General features: G+C 37.0%; 1 protein-coding gene across 3 annotated transcripts in view; it reads left to right on the top strand.

Moving 5' to 3' along the window:
* SATB2 (SATB homeobox 2) overlaps positions 1–17,921 on the top strand; it is a 194,886-nt gene that overhangs the window by 89,929 nt on the left and 87,036 nt on the right. For all 3 annotated transcript variants that reach the window (XM_066345909.1, XM_066345910.1, XM_066345908.1), the window contains one exon: positions 3,362–3,464. In XM_066345909.1, the coding sequence (XP_066202006.1) occupies positions 3,362–3,464 (103 nt within the window). The remainder of the gene's footprint in view (positions 1–3,361; positions 3,465–17,921) is intronic.

The raw sequence follows: 17,921 nt of genomic DNA, 5'->3' as shown, positions 1-17,921 counted from the left end.
CTCCGTAAAACATAGTCCCTTCGTTCAAATATTACAAATAACAACACACGCATCTTTGGGGTTATTTCTATCAGCATTGCTTTGTATTAACGCGGATACTCAGGATTTGGTTGCATTCTGGATTGAAAAAGACCCTGTTCATTTGTCAACAAGGTGTGGGGGTCCTGAACATCCAGTTGTGTGGTTGCTCTAGAATGATTGGAAAACATAAAAGGGCAACATAAACTACAGAATTATACACATATTTGAAAAAGCCGTAAATGGAAATTAGATCTTTTTGGCAGGGTAATCGTTACTCATCCCATTTTGTTGCAACTGTATCTCATCAGGTCTGACATGCTACTGATTGTAAGATGTGTCCTAGTCTCAGTGACATGAAAGTATTTTACAAACGTGGCTATAGAATGGATGAAATGTGACAAATACAGTTTCTCTGTGCCCAGGACCTCTGGACAGCATTATTCCATGTAGAGTAAAGGTCAGCAGGTGCTGGGTCTGTGTCAGCCTCTTTCAATTTTCTTTATAATGAATTAAGTTTTGATTTTTTAAAACTAAATTGCCATTAACATTAAGATGACCTTGTAGTATGTGTGCAGAATTTTCTAGTGAGGCCCAGTAATTCAGACTCAGGCGGTGAGAATGGAATAGGTGTAACTGAGGGCTGGGGCATGTTCGTGTTTGAAGCTGAAATAGTAAGACATAGCATGACCTTTCATCTAAAATATCCCCAAGATGTTCCTCTTCTGTTTCTAAAGCTCTCTCAGGTTGAATTATAAAAATATATATGGTAAAACTTTTTTTTTGAATGTAAAGACCTGCAGGGATTTAATAGAAATAAAATTTGCCACAAATTCAGAGTTCTTTCTTGTGACTAAATATTCTCATTATCTAGGAAGCTCTCTTTCTTTACTATCCATAGTTCTCTGGTTCAGTTTATAGCTTAACCTTGTTTAACTTTTGTTCTGTGATTAGCAAAGACAGAAACTAATTTACAATCATCTGAGGAAGAGAAGGAATCTGATAGAGTCCCTGGGTAGCCAGCTCCTTTTTAAATGAGTGAGTGTGACTTTAGTGTGGGACCTGCGGTAGAGCCAACAGAAGCCCACGCGGACGCTCACTTCCTTGCCGCGGCGATTGACGCTGGCCTTGTGCAGTAGCAGTGGAGATGCACCTGGAGCAAAGACCAAGTCAGAGGCCAGGGAGTGAGGGGAATGTGGAGTATCTGGGGCCAGACTACTGCAGGTTTGGAGCCCGGTCTTCAGGGCCAGGAAGAGGAGGTACAGCTCCGGCAGTGCTCGCAGCACTTCCACTTTGGCCTTTCTCTCCTGTGGTTGGAAACGGAACAGAAACATCTGAAAGGCATTGTTTGGATGACGGATGCTGGAGCTTCTGATCTCACCTTTTGCTCTGGATGTTAAATCATTTTGCAATAAAAGGTTTAGCTCTGACTCCTGACACAGTGATAGCCTATGCCTTTCCAGAGGATAACATTTATACAAATAACATGGAGAGATGACAAGTACATTTGCAATTATTCACATACACCAGTGTGGCTGGTGTATCTATTACTAGCCTGCGTTCATGTTAAATCTTTCATTATTATGACATTTTGGTTTGGCATTTTAAAATTTCATCTCTGTCCCTTTTCATCTGTTATATTTTAGTGACTCAGCTATCCCACATCAGAACTGTGTTAGACATGGGGGAGAAAAAAAAATGGAAACAGATACAGTCACTGAAACAGATATAGTCGCTGTCCTCAAGGATCTCACAGACCAGGACAGAGAGAAAGCTCAGCCCGAGAGGGAACTAGCCCAGCTGGCCAGGAGACTTCTTTACTCCTTTGTTAACAGGATACAAGGCAGAACCGGCCTCAGGAAGATGACGATTCCACTGACCCTCCCAGGCAGCAGGCAAGGCTGGGAGTGTGTGCTACACCCAGGTGATACTGGCTCTTCGCATTCCTAGGGCTGTGTTCAGGTCCTTAGATTAGAAGAGTTTCTCCTTGTTATCTCCCCTTAGAAAACAGAATTGTCATTTAGAGATCAGTAACTGGGGGAAGAGAGCCATCTGCTATGTAGAAAGGGCCAAAGAGGTTTCTGTGAATTAAATTAGGAACCCCTCCCCCACCAGTCCTGCATACTGATTAAAAAAGAGGGAGACTGTGGACTCACAGAGGGAACTGTTTCACATGGGCATCTAAGATGGACTGTTTGCTGGCATTTGAACCTTCTGGAAAATAGCTTGTCATTACCTTGATTTATTGTTATCCTTTTCATCTCAGCTATGTACTTTGGAAAAATGCTGTTAAAAGTTCTAAGATTTTGCTCAACTGCTTCGTATCTGGGGTAACTTTTTTAAAGGAAGATGAGATTTCAAGGCAGGATATAAAACGTTACATAGGTCATTTGGATGTATTGAATTGTTTATGTCCATTTGTTTTTAGGCAGAATTTGCAGCAGTAAAATAAGTTGCAGCAATAAAAATCTATTTATAAAACACACACATGTACTATCACAGCCATTCAGGTTTAAGTTAACATCTGCCACAAATGTTGGTCCAAACATGCCATATTGACTGAAAACATATCTCTGTAGAAAACTTAATTCAAGGTGTGTGACTATAATTTTAATTTTTCAGTGGTAAATTCAGTTACAGCACATTTCTCTTTCCTTTCTACCAAAATTACAAACAAGTCAGCGAAGGGGTGTTGTTGAGGAGGAAGAGGATGACAGGCAAGAAGGAGGCAAGCGGCACCCAGGACGTTTCACCTCCATTTTTGGTGGAAACACAGTACAAGTGTTACGTTTAGTTTCTCCTGCTCTAAAATAGCACTGTTAATTTTTTCATTTGGTGAATTCTCACGCAAGTGCTAATCACACGTTTCTATAAATTATATTAATTTAACTTATTTCCCTAAATGTTGTTCTGCAGTGTGTAGCACGGATGTTCTCGGAGTCTTGGCGCTCTTAGCTTGTTGCAGTTGGAATCGGAACAGAAACATCTGAAAGGCATTATTTAGAAGGACGGGTGCTGGAGCTTCTGGTCTCACCTTTTGCTCTGGTTCCCAAATCACAACTGTGCTTTCCCTGTGTGTCTAATGTGTGTGTCCTGCCCCCTCCATCTCTGACATTGTCCCTGGGGTGGTTTTTTGGAGAAAGCCCTGTCATCATGCAAGTGTAGGTTAAACAAATAGTAAATTTAGGCAATCACATTTAATGTTTCATGGTTTAATTTGCAGGAAGGTGACTCCATCAAATTTAAAAGACAAAGGAGATTGGTGTGGGCTGTAGTTTATCTTTTTTTTGTTCCTAAACAGGAGTACTCATACTTATGAAAATACCTCTGTTTTTCTTGACAGAGTATGATTTCATCCATTGTAAATAGCACATATTATGCCAACGTGTCAGCAACCAAGTGCCAGGAGTTTGGGCGATGGTATAAGAAGTACAAGAAGATTAAAGGTAAAATTTTTATTTTTAAAGCCTATTTTCAGTTTCTTAGGCCAATGAGTTGTTGATTCTCTGGAATTTATGCTAATTTTAGGTATAATTTTTAAACAAAAATTTTTCTATAATTTTTTATGAAGGTAAGGTTTTTCATATTTCCATCAAGAGTTTCAAATTGGCTTCCTTAAAAACATTAGATGGTATTAGAAATAAAGTATAATTTTTAGTATAGTATGTGAAGTGTATAGTTTTCACAAAAGATGCTTGTGAAGGTTGAGATCTTTCAAAATATTTTGAAATGGTTTATTTTCCATAAGCATGTTTATTTAAAAAGCTAATCAATAAGTCATTTCCACTAATATATTAGTGGAAATTTAAGAGCAGTCATTCTCAGTTAAATCAACACTTATATTACAGTTTAAGTACCAGTTACATATTACAAGGGCTGTTGTGGTATCAGGCAATCTTTGATCAGAAGTGGAGTCATGATGTGTGTATTTGGCGACAATACTAGAGCAGTGGTTAAAGCAAAGGGACTTGGCTGTCAGGCAGGCTTATGTGCAAATCTTTGTCTTCCATTCGCTAGCTGTGTGAGCTGGAACAAATTATTTCACTTCACCAAGACTCAGTCTCCTCATCTGAAAATTGAAATAATATAAAGTATCTAAGTTGCTGGCTAGCTATGAGGACTAATAAGTTAATACTAGCACAAAAACTATCTCTAATTAATAGCTATGATAATATAACAATAATTAATAGTAGTAAGTTGTACTTGTGGTAATGTCTTATACATGAAATTATGTCTGGTTTCTTATATAGTAAATGCCATGCTATATAGACCAGCCATCCTTTTGAAAGTATTTGTGATAATTTGACTTTGAACATATGTCAGTGTTGGAAAAATTATGTGTTTTTCACTCTGGTTCAAATGCTGTTTAATCCAAATGCTACCAGTGTCTGAGGGGATTTGGGCAATTTGGTAGTTGAGGGTCTTTCAGTCCATATTTTGCATGATTCTGACAACATCTGCCGCATTTTATTACAGGTTCTCATAGCCTTGTTGTTAATTCACTGCCCCCTCTAAGGGCCCAAAGACATGTACGGTGTGTAGGTAAAAGTGAAGGATGGGTTTGTTTTCCTGCCTGCAGGCTTCCTCCCGGGAGCCAGAGTGTGGAAGTAGTTAGTGCCTGTTGGTTGTTGAGTGTTGGGAGCTTGTTTACAAGGTTACCTTTCGAGGAAATGAGCTCATATGCATTGGTGGCACATTTCTGATTACAAAGGAATGAGAACATTTCATGCTAAATATACAATTTATAAGGAAAATCAAGATGTTGAACTACGCAGGAGAAATTAAATAACACAGAATTGAGTTAGGATCTTTTTCTTTTGAACATATTCTAAAATTCTCAGGACTCCCTAGATACTAGTTTGGGCACTTGCTTTGGAATAGTCTTAATATTAACTCTTGTACAGAATATGATGAATAACTCCTTCTCATTGTAAGACATGATTGTGTGGTTCAGAAGGGTTTCTTTTCCATAAGTGTTGTCTCCAAGTATTTCCTTTAAAATAAGATTGTTAAAGTGCTTGAACATACCCTCTTTGGCTAAAAATCAAAAGAATCACACAGCTTCAAGGTCATTTGTTAAATCCCATTTACTTGCTGTTATAAGCGAAAGGAAGAGAGGGTCCTCTTTTAATAGTCTGGAGTATAAATCCAAATTCAGAACGAGTGGAACTCCTTCACTGTAGTGTTTTCAGAATTGCCACTACAGAATGTGTGCGTGTCTGTGTGTATGTGTTCACACGCACAGAACACTTAAGGCTTCTCCTTTTCTCCTTTCTTCCTTAGAAATCCAGTTCTTCAAGTTCTTCCCCCCTCCCCGCCAAGATAGTAAATGCACAGTTAAATCTTTAAGTGCCGTAAAAGCAGACTAAGACCTTGATTTCAATCAGGAGGTCAAGGATCCACACACCTGAAGAGGCTGCTAGACACTGTGTACACACACTGTTCAAAGAGACAGAGCTCGTCATTCCCGTTGAAAAGTGTGTGTATGCATGTGTGTGTCAGTAGGAGGAGAAAAGGGAAGGTTAAGGTATGTGTGAAGTAAACACAAGCTGCCGTAAAACAGTTCAAGTGGTGTTGATTCATCAACCAAGGGAGTGGGAGGAAAAACAAAGAATTCATGACAGGTATAATGGTGTACAGAAAATAAACACCCAGAGAAGAGTGTTTTATTAACTTTCGACCCCCAGAGAAAAAGAAATGTTGGGCCCGTCGCATGTTTCATTTGATAGAAGCTTTATGCTATGAATAGATGTTGCTGTGGGAGTTCCTAGCTAGTAGAATCCATTTCTCATGAGAAAGGAATGATTTTGTTTGTACAATTTCTGTTTGTGTCCATCCATTTTCAAAATGAAAAAAAAAAAAAAGAAGAAGAAGAAAGAAGAAAGAAGGAAATTAGTAGTAGCAAAAGCAGAATTCTGCCTTAGGGCTCTTGCTGGGAGCTCCGTAGTCAGGTAGTCAGCGTTCCCTTTCCCTCCCATTTTCTTCTCCCCGCCCCCGCCCATCGCGCTTTCAGCCCCGAGTTACCTATTTCCATGTACCGTGGCCGATACACAGTATAGAAGAAAATCTCAAGCTATGATGTCCCAAACTAAAGGCAGGCTACATTGTTAAATATGTTTCCTATTATCTGCTAATGTCTGTTTTAATAAAACAGTGGGAACTAAATGGTTGCTTCTTAATCAAAACCATGGTTTCCTAAACATAAGCTATGTGATTCTGTTACAAATTGCCACATATAGATCTCCTAGGTCAAAATTTTTTTTCTTTTATAGAAATAAATAAACAGTAAAATAATTACATACTCTGAAAGATCAAAGTAAATATGACTAAAACCTGGCAAAAATAAAAGTCTACTGGAAGGAGTAAAACAAAAAAGATCAGATTGCAAATTCTATAGTTAATGCTTAAATAAATATGAGAAAAATGAACAATCAATAATTTGATATCATTAAAAACAGATGTAAAAACTATATACAAATGGAATTGTCTAAATTTTGAAGTAAACATTTTAATGTGCATTTTTTGAATTTGTTGTTCTTAAAGTTAAACTATTTACACTTATTCTTTAAAAAGTCCTAAGATGGTTTGGCTTAGCATGTGAACTCTATTTTCCCCAGTGATCACAGCAAAGCATATTCTGTTTACCTTTTTTCTTTCATTTCAAAGACAATCACAGTTGACACAGACGTATTTGAGGTAACATTAGTGTTAATTCAGGGTAGATGGGGAGAGAGAATTTGTACATGCTGGTTTTAAGGCCCAGAACCATGAACCTGCATCCCATGAGTTTCTGATATTGAAGAAAATAAAGTGGGTGGTAGTGGGTTGGGTTAGATAGTATTTCTTTTACTGCTGTTCATCTCATACTGTAATTGCTTATGGCCTACATTTTATAGTGTAGAGCTCATAAGCTCCAAATATAAGAAAAAAAGTGGACATTTTATGTAAAAGTGGGTAAAAAAAAAAGACCAATATTAACAGTTGTTTAATGTGTTGGAATTTTATTTCATACTATTACAACATTTTTTCAGAATTCTTGGCATTATGTGGGATTTACTCTGTCAATTTTTCTTTCATAAGTTCTATATATTTTAATAAAACTCTTATTTTTTTTAACCTAATTCTTTTTTTTGGTATTATTATTAGACAAAAACTTTCCTCACCATTTTTATGAGACTAAGTGGAATTACGTATGGCATACCATTAGAAATTATACTCTTAGGGCAACCTCCTTTTGAAGGGGATTTTATACGAATAAGATAGTGCCTTAACAAAGAAGGGCTCATATATATTAAATATTAACTAATTAAAAATTATTACATTAAAAGAAAATAATATTTTTTGTAAACTGTTTTTCATCTAGCACAAAAAGCAAAGTGAACTTTTGTCTTTGGTTAGATCAGTCTCAAGTATTTAATATGTCACAAGAAGTAAGGGGTCACTGAAAGTTCACATAAATACTAGTGGATATCATGAAATTATTTGTGTCATAAAATAATACCACTAGAATGAATGGATCTAACTAAACCCCATAGTTTGGCCAGAAAGCAAAATTATCCCCATCACTTTCTTTTTCTCAGTCATTGCTCAAGAACCCCCTGATTACTAGTTGTCTTAATTTTATTTGTTTATTTGAGCTTATTTTGCAAAATATTAAAAAGCTGGGAGAAATGAGGATTTTTAAAATCAGTGTTACTTCCCCAAGCCTGGTTTATTCTAGTAATCAGTATTTTATCTGACCCTGTCTGATCTAGTCTTGCAAGATCAAACGTCCAGGCCAGCAAGCAGACAGTAAACAAAGCCCGTGAAGGGTTTCAGTAAACACAAAGATTAGATGTTGAATGAAAATTAAACTCCTTGAACTAGTCCTCTGTACTAAAGTGGTTAAGTGGGTTGTGATTAAAAGAAATAAGTAATTATGATCATTATAGCTGAAATGATATAATGTTACCACATTTAAAGCACCTCTTGTACCCCAAAATGATTGTGTCATTTACAAAGTGGTGCCTTGGAGTTGAATAGAGAAATCAATGTCCTCTGACCTGGCTCCACAAGGCAGCCCTTGCTTAGCCATGGTGGTATCGGTGGTCAGGACAATGCCTTTAATCAACTGCCGGGACTTCTTCCTCTGCTGTTGTTTAGCTCCGATGAGGTAAAAGTAACTTACTTTTGTCTACCTAATTCTTCCGAGTTATGAAAGAAATTTGCTTTCAGCTTTGGATCTAAATTAAGGAAGTTTGTACTCTGCTTATATTGTACCTTGCTTAAAGTGATGCCAACATCAAATCCTTGAATTTTATGTAAATATTGAATTCCTAGAAATAGAAACATCACTTTGATAATCAACCACTTTTTATCTTGGAAGATCCTTGTTGTTTTCACTGTGACATCTACTGATGAACACTGGTGATCATTCATTGGTCACCTGACCCTACTTGACCTTCCTATTAGGGGCTTATTGGTAGTATCAGCAAGTGGAAGAATGGCACATGGAGAATGCCTTGGACCCCAAGCTCAGAAGTGGGCTGATTCTTTACTAGGACCTTAAGAAGCTCATTCCAGCTGTCCTGGGAACTGCTTCTTTAGCCTGAATAGGTTTACTCATAAACATTTAAAGAAGTAAAAATAATTGTTTGTCAGCAGTGTAGTTTTAGATTAAAAGAAGCAAACTTTCTATCTGCTCATATTTATACTATTTATAAGCCATTTTAAATGCATTTTTAAAGACTAGAAAGGGGAAAGAAATCTGCTTTCCTAACTTCTTCCTTTCTTTTCCCATCCATCCATCCATCCATCCATCCATCCATCCATCCATCCATCCTATGTACTTACTATTTGAAAGAAATATAAGTCCTGGTTTCAAAAAGTCTACATTCTATATGAAATAATTCATAATATAACACATATTTTGTCACTTAAAAATAAACTTGAGTGCTTCGTATACCTGGCAGGATTCTAAGTGAGGACCATTACAGAGTCCCTCCTTGCAAGAAAATTACAGTCACAATACTAATTTTAACTAAACAAATGTGTAGCGAGTGCCTCTACTAGAGAAAGGTCCATAAATTCTACTTGCTGAGTGTCATGTTTGGAGGGGGAGGGCAGTGACCTGAAAAGAAGTAACTCATGATTTATACCTTAAGGTCAAGTAAAGTTTTGCAAGGAGGAAAATAGAAGGAAGAAAGTTTCAGGCAACTGCAAGTTTATAATGTAAATTCAGAAGTGCAAAAGAGCATGTGTTTAGAAAATTACGTGTGATGGCCCAGTATGTCTAGAATGGTTGTGATTTATCATGATACTATCTTATAACAGATGCCCAGAACGGCTAAGATTTTTGATTGGTGAAAAGGAAATAATAGAGCATGGCTGGGTGTAGGGTTGACGGTGGCACCAAACGTTGGTGGAGGTGCAGAAATGTTTGGGACCTGGCGATGGGGAGGGTTTGTATTAATATTATAGTGATGACAAATAAGGTTGGGGAGGTAGTGAACCACCTTACAACCTCTGAAAGCCAAGTTGAGGCATTCTAAGAATCATTGAAGGTTTTAAGGAAGGAAGTGATATTATGAAAATTGTAGTTAAAAACTTCTAGAACCATGTAAAGCTGTATGATTTGAGTGTGTGTATGGCAGGAGGGGGGCAGGTGGGAGGGAGAAGTGGCAGTATGAATGCCCTGCAGGAAGTAAGGAAAATAGAATCTACTGCAGTAATATGTGAAAGGGAAGACCGTGAGGGAGGTGAGATTTGGCTTTGGGTGGCAGCAGTGAGAAGTGACCAAGGCAATATGTGAGTGGGAAAGAGAAAGAGAAACCAGAGTAGAATCCAAGGTTTTGAGCTTAAGTGACTTGGTGGTTTTGAGAGAAATAGGACAACATATATTGAGAGAAAGTTGCTGACACTTCAGTGAGAGTTAGTGAACTAGGTGGAAATAGCCATTGGGCTGTTCAAGATGTGGAGTAGCTGACCAAAAGATAGGACTAGAGAATAGATTTTGGAGCCAGTTGTTGGGACATGATATTTAAAATGATACCAAAAGAGCATTCTGAAAGGAGAGAGCGAGACCAGGAGGGGGTTGGAAGCTTTGAGAGGAAAGGGGCCATGGCTTAAGAAGTAATAATTGGGAAGAAGGTGAGGTTTCATGGAAGCCAAGAGAAGATGGGTTGCCAGTGAAGGAATGCTACTAAGGGTGCCAGGAGGAGGAGAAGGGGAGAGATAATTAGAAGCTCTTAGCTGTGGCAAAAAGGAGACCGTAATGACTTGGAGGGAGCTATTTGCCTATAGTTTGGGAACAAAGGTAACCTGTATGCATCCAAGAAAGGAAGGAGGCAAGGAAGTGAGGATAGCAGATACTGGTTTCGGAAGTGAAATGAAGCTGCTAGCTGCAGCACTAGAGATAAGTAGAACACATGCTCTCCCCTCTTTTTACTCCAGTACTCCGGAGAGGGAGGGTGGAGCCATTGGCATCCAAAGGCTCTGAAGAGGAAGGAAGTGGGAAGCTAGAGTTCACAAACTAGGAAGCGATGAATATGAGGTACAGGTGATGCTTTGCCTTTGAAAGAAAAAGAAATAGTTATGTCTTCTTCAGAACCTGGAGGAAAGGAAAGGAAAGGAGATAGATAAGGAGACAGGTTTTGAAGGTGGGGTGAGTGGTAAAGAAAGAGGTAATATGATTATTCAGTAGTGAAGGAGAGAATGGTTGAGATCAGGCTTTGGTAGAGGAGAATACCTTAGACAGGTTGGGGACCAACCATGTTTGGGAAATAGAGATAGATAGAGAGAGAGAGAGAGAGAGAGAGAGAGAGAGAGAAGTAGGGAGTTGAACTGAAGTGACATAGTTAAGAATTTATAGTACAGGTCTCTTTAATTCTTAGCATTTACTTACTGTATGCTTTAGATTTCCTGTAGTTTAAGATTTCCATTTGTCTTGCGCAGAAACAAAATTAAAAACTCAAAAACAAAGATAGATCTGGTGGTGACTGACAAAAACCTACAGTTATGAAATGAGAATTTTTTTCTGTAGACCAGGAAATGTTTAGCTCATTTAAAATCTGGTCTGATTGTAGTGCTGTCCTGTAATTTGGGGGGGACTAGTTCATTAAAATAAAATAATTCTCTCGGTTTCTTGATCAATTAAATAAAAATTATTTGGTTTTTTTGAGACAATTTACAGGATCAATAGCTGGAAAGCACTTAAGTTTGCAAGGTGCTGGAAGCTCTTAAATACAAGTGTTAATGTGAGATGCTAGGGCTGACATGATAGCGGCTGGTGGCAGACAGTTTCACTAGCTCTTGCCTGACTGATGATAGGTCTTCATTTTAAGGTTGACAAAAATCTGAGATTATCTGACCTTGGAGTTCTGAACTTGCAAGGGAATGGATATGAATCTAGAATCATCCGGAATACCAGTCTGGCTATGAGTTCTAACATTGGGCCTTCAAGCTGTCACCTGAGTTCTGTGTTGCATAGCAGTTTTGATTCTTGAATAACCCTCTACTAGACCAAAAGTTACTTGAAAGGACATCTGGAAACCCATCCATTGTGTGAGTTTCTCATAGTCCTATATGTATAAAACCTTGAATATTGTAGGTACTTAGTAAATATTTATAGAATTAAATTATGCAGATGAGCTTATTTGAACATATGTACACTTAGGACAGTTTTATTTTTACACAGTATATTGGGATTAATCTTATTTACTATCTGATTTTCTTTTTCTGTTTTTATTTTCTTTTTTTTTTTTTGTGGCAGAGATAGAGATAGAGAGAGGGACAGATAGGAACAGACAAGAAGGGAGAGAGATGAGAAGCATCAACATTTTTTTGCAGCACCTTAATTGTTCATTGATTGCTTTCTCATATGTGACTTGACTGGGGGGCTACAGCAGAGCAAGTGATCTCTTGCTCAAGCCAGCGACCTTGGGCTTCAAGCCAGTGACCTTTGGGCTCAAGCCAGTGACCATGGAGTCATGTCTATGATCCCACGCTCAAGCCACCAACTTTCACTCAAGCTGGTGACCCTGTGCTCAAGCCAGATGAGCCCTCACTGAAGCCAGAGACCTTGGGGTTTCGAACCTGGGTCCTCTGCATCCCAATCTGACACTTTATCCACTGTGCCACCTCCTGGTAAGGCACTATCTGATTTCTTAATTGAGAGAAAAAAAGAAAATACTTGATTGTTTAAATCATTTTACAAATGTCCCTAGCTTGATTCCCGGTCAAGACACACAGGAGAAGTGACCATCTGCTTCTCTACCCCTCCCCCCCCTCTTTTTTTCTCTCTCTCCCCCTCCCACAGCCATGGCTTGATTCTAGCAAAGTTGGCCCTGGGTGCTGAGGATGGTTCTAAGGCCTTGCCTCAGGTGCTAAAATAGCTCAGTTGCCAAGCAACAGAGCAGCAGCCCAGATGGGCAGAGCATCGCCTGGTAGGGAGCTTGCCAGGTGGATCCAGGTTCAGGCACATGCAGGAGTCTGTCTCTGCTCCCCTGCCTCTCACTGAATAAAAAATAAAGAAAACAAAACAGAAAAACAAATGTCCCTAGCAAATTACTAATATGTCAGAATCACTTTCTTTTTCTACTAACTAGTTATTGAGCTAAAGATTTAGCAATAGTTAGTTAATTTCACTGAAAGAGACAGTAACACCTTTGTTGAGTAAAAATTAGGTACCATTTATGTAGCTTAAGAAAAATCATGCCTTTAAGGTTTTTCCAGCTAGTATATTGAGTATTTTCCTTGAAAAAAGGCCTAAGACATTTAAGTTCTATAAAATCAGAGGAAAAAGAATGAATCATGGGTTGATTGTTTCTTCAAGTAGTTTTTCTTCAGTCGGTTGAACTAGAGAATTAATACACATAGGATGCTAACTGTTGAAGGTAGAACGCTCCTGAACAAGAATGCTAAGTTTCTGAAAGTTTTTTCTACCATGTGTGACTTTACCTCTGAAATGATAGTTTCAGATTAAAATAAAGAATAAAAATATTAATAGATATAAGTAGCTTTATCCTATACAGAAAGTTATGGGGATAATTGAAATGATCAGTGATTATTCAAACTATGATAAAGCATTGTTTGAAACCGATAGGGGCAATCATGTTCAGATGCAGTACAAGTAAAGGTGGATAATGCTCATTTTTTTTCCATGGAACACAATGGGATCCTATGATCTTTTATTGCCCCAAAACAGAAGTGTCCCGATTCAAGTTGTTTTATGGTAGACATACATGTTTTTGTGGATCTTAATATGACGGAAAAAAGGAAGTTGATAATAAGGGGAAAAAACACCTAAGACTAGTCCTATGGTATTATCACAGTGCTGGCTGGCACACCTCACTGTGAGGCTGGAAGCGCTTTCCTTCCAAACCTGGTTTCATTAGGAGTTAACAAGTTGGCTCTGAATATCTTGCTCCAGGCAGAGAGTTTGCAAGCAAGTTCTCAACCCAGAGACAGATTCTCTTTAACACATTTAGAGCAAAATATCTTTCGGTTTAGTAGTCCTAAAAGACTAGCTTTGGTTTGTTTGTTTTTCTTTTGCCCTTCAGCTCTTTCGGATGCCTAATATTTTCTTTAATTATATTTAGGGAACTCTTCTGGTAATAGTTGTTTTTTTTTATTCCTCCAGTGGTGTGGGATTGATATTGTTATAGATGGGATATTAGATTTAGCTCTTGAAATCATGGTTGTCTTTATTTGTGTTAACAGAAAATGGTTTTTATATAACAAATTGACTTTGTATCTATAGATATTGGATAGGAGAGAATAAATCAGAACTATTTTCTGTGATCAGGCATAGTATTGGCAGATGGGATGCTATTCTGGGTTTTCAGTGTTATATTCACATTTAAAGAATTAACTTAGTGAAAGACTTTAGGTGAACACTAGGGTTGTTTAGTATTAATGTGTAGTCCAGTTTAGAGAGAGGAGAGGAGTACACAAATGTTAGTTAGAATCATATGACATTGCTATTTTTGCAGCTCAAAGTTGTTGCATGTCACCAATTTCATGTAGTTCAATCAAATGTTAATTTATTGTGATTGGCCAAGACTCTCAGGTTATTAGCATGTTATGTGAGTGTGCATACCCATCTTATTTCTTGTTGGTTACCTGTTTCAGAGAGTCGCTCCATATTTATAGAGCTTATAAAGAATACTTGCTAAAGTTCTTTGTTGTGTGATTCATGTCTTTCATCAGTCAGGTAGGGATCCATGTTGATGACACTCATATGGAACAAAGCTTTTTTGGTCACAAGAAAATAAAAAAAGGGATTTATGAAAAGAAATATAATGAATGTGAATTTGTATTAGATGACTCAACTGAATTGATCATAAATGGCAAGATATATGGATCAAAAGAACCATGTCTTCTTATTAAATAGAAAAGCATTTTAAATCGTAGGCATATAGAATTGTACACCTGAAACCTATATCATTTTATTAACCAATATCATTCCAATAACTTCAATAAAAATTTTTTAAAAAATCACAGAAAGATGTTACATCTATATGTGCCAAACAGTTAAATTATCTGAAACAAATCTGCAGATGGAGTTTTTTTTAAGCTAATATTATTCAGTACTGTGTCTCTGATGGTTGATATCATTCCTAGCACATAAGAGTTGATTAATAAATATCATATGAATTAAAACAATGAACAAATATAAATGATCTTATTTTGAGGATTCAGTGATTTCATCATTATTTAGAACTGACCAGCTTTTTCAGTCTCACCTCAGGAAGGTATATAGGACATTAGTGGAGGCACGAGGTTGAGCCCTCACCATTCAGGTACCTCATTCATACACCAAACCACCTATGCACATGTTTACAAACAGAAAGCGGGACTTATCTGTAGAAATGTTGATTGGTCCTGACTCAAACTCTAAAATTAGTAATAATCACATGCCCCAAGTTAGGCAGTTTAGCATAGTCAGTGGAACAAAGGCTTTAAGGTCCTGAAGACACAGATTTGAATTCTGATTCTTCCTTTAATAGTATTGTGACATTACTTTTTCTGAACTTCTTCAATAAAATGGGCATAAGAATATCTACATCATACAATTGTTGTGAGAATTAACTGACAAGGATATGTAAAGGATTTATTTGCTCAGTGCCTCAACTACTATATATGCAGTGGGGCTTGATGTTACCTGTAATGCCAACATGTTTTATAAGAGGTATATTAGCATGATCTGAAAACTTCAGCACTTATAATAAAAAACATTTTTCTCTAAAGGAAATCTATTAAAAAAATTGTGAAACATTTTGGCCCTAAGAAATTAACTTTGAGTTATGCAGAGAAAGAGAAAAAAGTAGTGTTGACTGGACATGTGGTTTGTGTATGTTTATGAGGATAGTGCCAACCCTAATCCTTTGGAATATTCTTAAATATTTATCTACATTTGGACAGCTATTTGACCTTGAACAAGTTATTCGACTTCCGTGCAGGATCACTGTGTTTAAAATGGCACGCCAGGGTTTTAAGATGAAAGGTAGGGGAGCACAGAACTTGGGGTGGAGGTTTGTAAATCCAAGACGGTGGTGTACTCATATATCTTTTCTCAGTGCTCAGAGGTTGAGGTACCTATTTGGAATTACCAGTTTCATTGGCAACTTTTCCACCAACAGTCCCAAAAGAAAGCCTATGTGTCATCTTTGTAGAATCCCTTCCAGAGCACAGAGGAATTCACTCTTCTTTATATATAATTTGACTTACATTCTTTCATACAGGGTTTCAGAAGATACTGTGGGGGAATCCTAGAGAGTTCCAGCACTCATTCATGCTATTTGTGTTTGAAAAAGCATCATGATGGTTTAAGGAAAGATCCATAGGCCAGAAATTCTAGAAATTTCTCAATGTAAAATCTTTTACCCAATTTATTGCTTTTCAGTTATAACTGTAGACAAACCTCAGGGGTTAGTACACAAATGCAGATGCGTTGAGGTTGGCATTGAAACGTTAGGTTCATAGTTCTGGAAAAACTGTCAGTCTTTTAAGCAGCATTGGTAGATAAACTTGCAAGAACAATATTACAACTAGCACTGTTGCCACTATTTAAAATGCTAATATCCTTGTCGCTGTGTGGAGTTTCACAAGGAGAGATGTCTTAGGAGAGTCTTAACTTTTGCCAGAGTCAAAAAAAGCAGAAGCAAGAATTCTGAAAAAGGGAATTGTTTTGAAAATCCTAGCAGTAATACTTGAGAAGATGCTATTAGGTAAGTAACCTGGAAGGTTGATTTAAAACCAGTTTATAGGTAATTCTCATTTTACGGGTAATCCCAAAATCACTGAGCTAGTTACAACTGGGCCTTAAAAATCCCAGTTTGCTCTTTTTTCCACCTATTCTGTGCCATTTTTCTTTGTTGGTCGGGCACCTCTGCCAATCAGATGCTTCTCCTTTGGCTGCTCAAAATTCTTCAGGAAGTACATTTTGGGGCACTTACTCACTGGAATATGTATTTTGAGTATTGATATTTTACTGGGTTTACTTTATATAACATCTTTACAGATATAATAAAAATGATGACATCTGAGCAAAACACTAAGTTGAAGAGAAAAGAAAAAACTTTTTAAGTTAGAACATTTTGATGGCTATTTATTCTGTGAAAAATAAAAACAAGCCCTTCCTTAAACATTTGCTTTAGAAAAATACTGTAGGACACTTTGCTTTCTTCTTTTGGTTGATATAAACATAGCATGTATACAGGCTCACCTCAGAGGTACAGCAGGTTTGGTTCCAGACCCGTCACAATACAGTGAACATCACGATCGAGCAAGTCACAGGAATTTTTTCGTTTTCCAGTGCATATAAAAATTATGTTTACACCATACTGTAGTTTATTAAGTGTGCAGTAGCATTATGCCTCAAAAACCAATATCTATATCTTTAAAAAATACTTTATTGCTAAGAAATGCTAACCATCATCCCAGCCTTCCGTAGGTCATGATCTTTTCTCTGGTGGAGAGTCTTGCCTTGATGTTGAAGGCTACTGATTGATCGCAGATTGCCATAACAAATATAGTAATAATGACAAAGTTTGAAATATTGTGGGAATGACCAAAATGTGACACAAAGTGAACAAATACTGTTAGAAAAACGGCGCTGATAGACTTGCTTGTCACAGTGTTGCTACACACCTTCAGTTTGTAAAAAATGCAATATCTGTGATGTGCAATAAAGGCAAGAGTAATAAAATTAGATATGCCTGTATATTCAAAGCATATTTTATTTCTTTTTTTCACATTTTTTTTATCCTTAATAATTTTTGAGACTTAAAGCTCAAAATGTATTTGAATAGCATTCCCCAAATTTAATTTCAAGAATTGTGAGATAATGTCATTTTATTTCCCATCCATTTTTCTGCCTTCTAATTAATAGGTCAGAATATAAACTATTTAGCCTCATTTGGAGAAATGGAATAGCAACATATTTCTGCATATACCAAGAAGCATGAGATTCTGTATTGATAATGAATTCTTTTAAACTGTAGGGATTTGTTTTTTAGCTTGATATGATGTATGGCACAATTGCTTGAAATGAAAGAAAAGATTGCAATTCCTTAGATGACCTTTAGGAAATAGCAGACATTAGCCAGAATGTTCTAAACAGGAAATTTTGAAATAAGAAGTCTTATCTGTTAATCATAATTATACAGATACTTTTCTGAAGTTTGCAATAGCAGTTTAACAAAGATCTTTCACATAGATACTGATCAATAAATTTTACTCTTACAATTCTGAGATAATAATAAGCATGTAGTATAATCTCAAAAGACAGTAAGGTAATATAGATTCTTAACCTTTAGCATGCATTGGAATTGTTAGAATCATAGTGCACATAGGACTCTAAGAGATTCTTATTCAGGGTCATAAATTTAGATTTCTAACAGTAATTCCAGGTGACATGGATA

Source organism: Saccopteryx leptura, chromosome 7 (genome assembly GCF_036850995.1).
Source record: "Saccopteryx leptura isolate mSacLep1 chromosome 7, mSacLep1_pri_phased_curated, whole genome shotgun sequence".
NCBI lineage: Eukaryota > Metazoa > Chordata > Mammalia > Chiroptera > Emballonuridae > Saccopteryx > Saccopteryx leptura.
The sequence above is the reverse complement of the archived record's forward strand: the minus strand, read 5'-3'. Positions and strand labels throughout refer to the sequence as shown.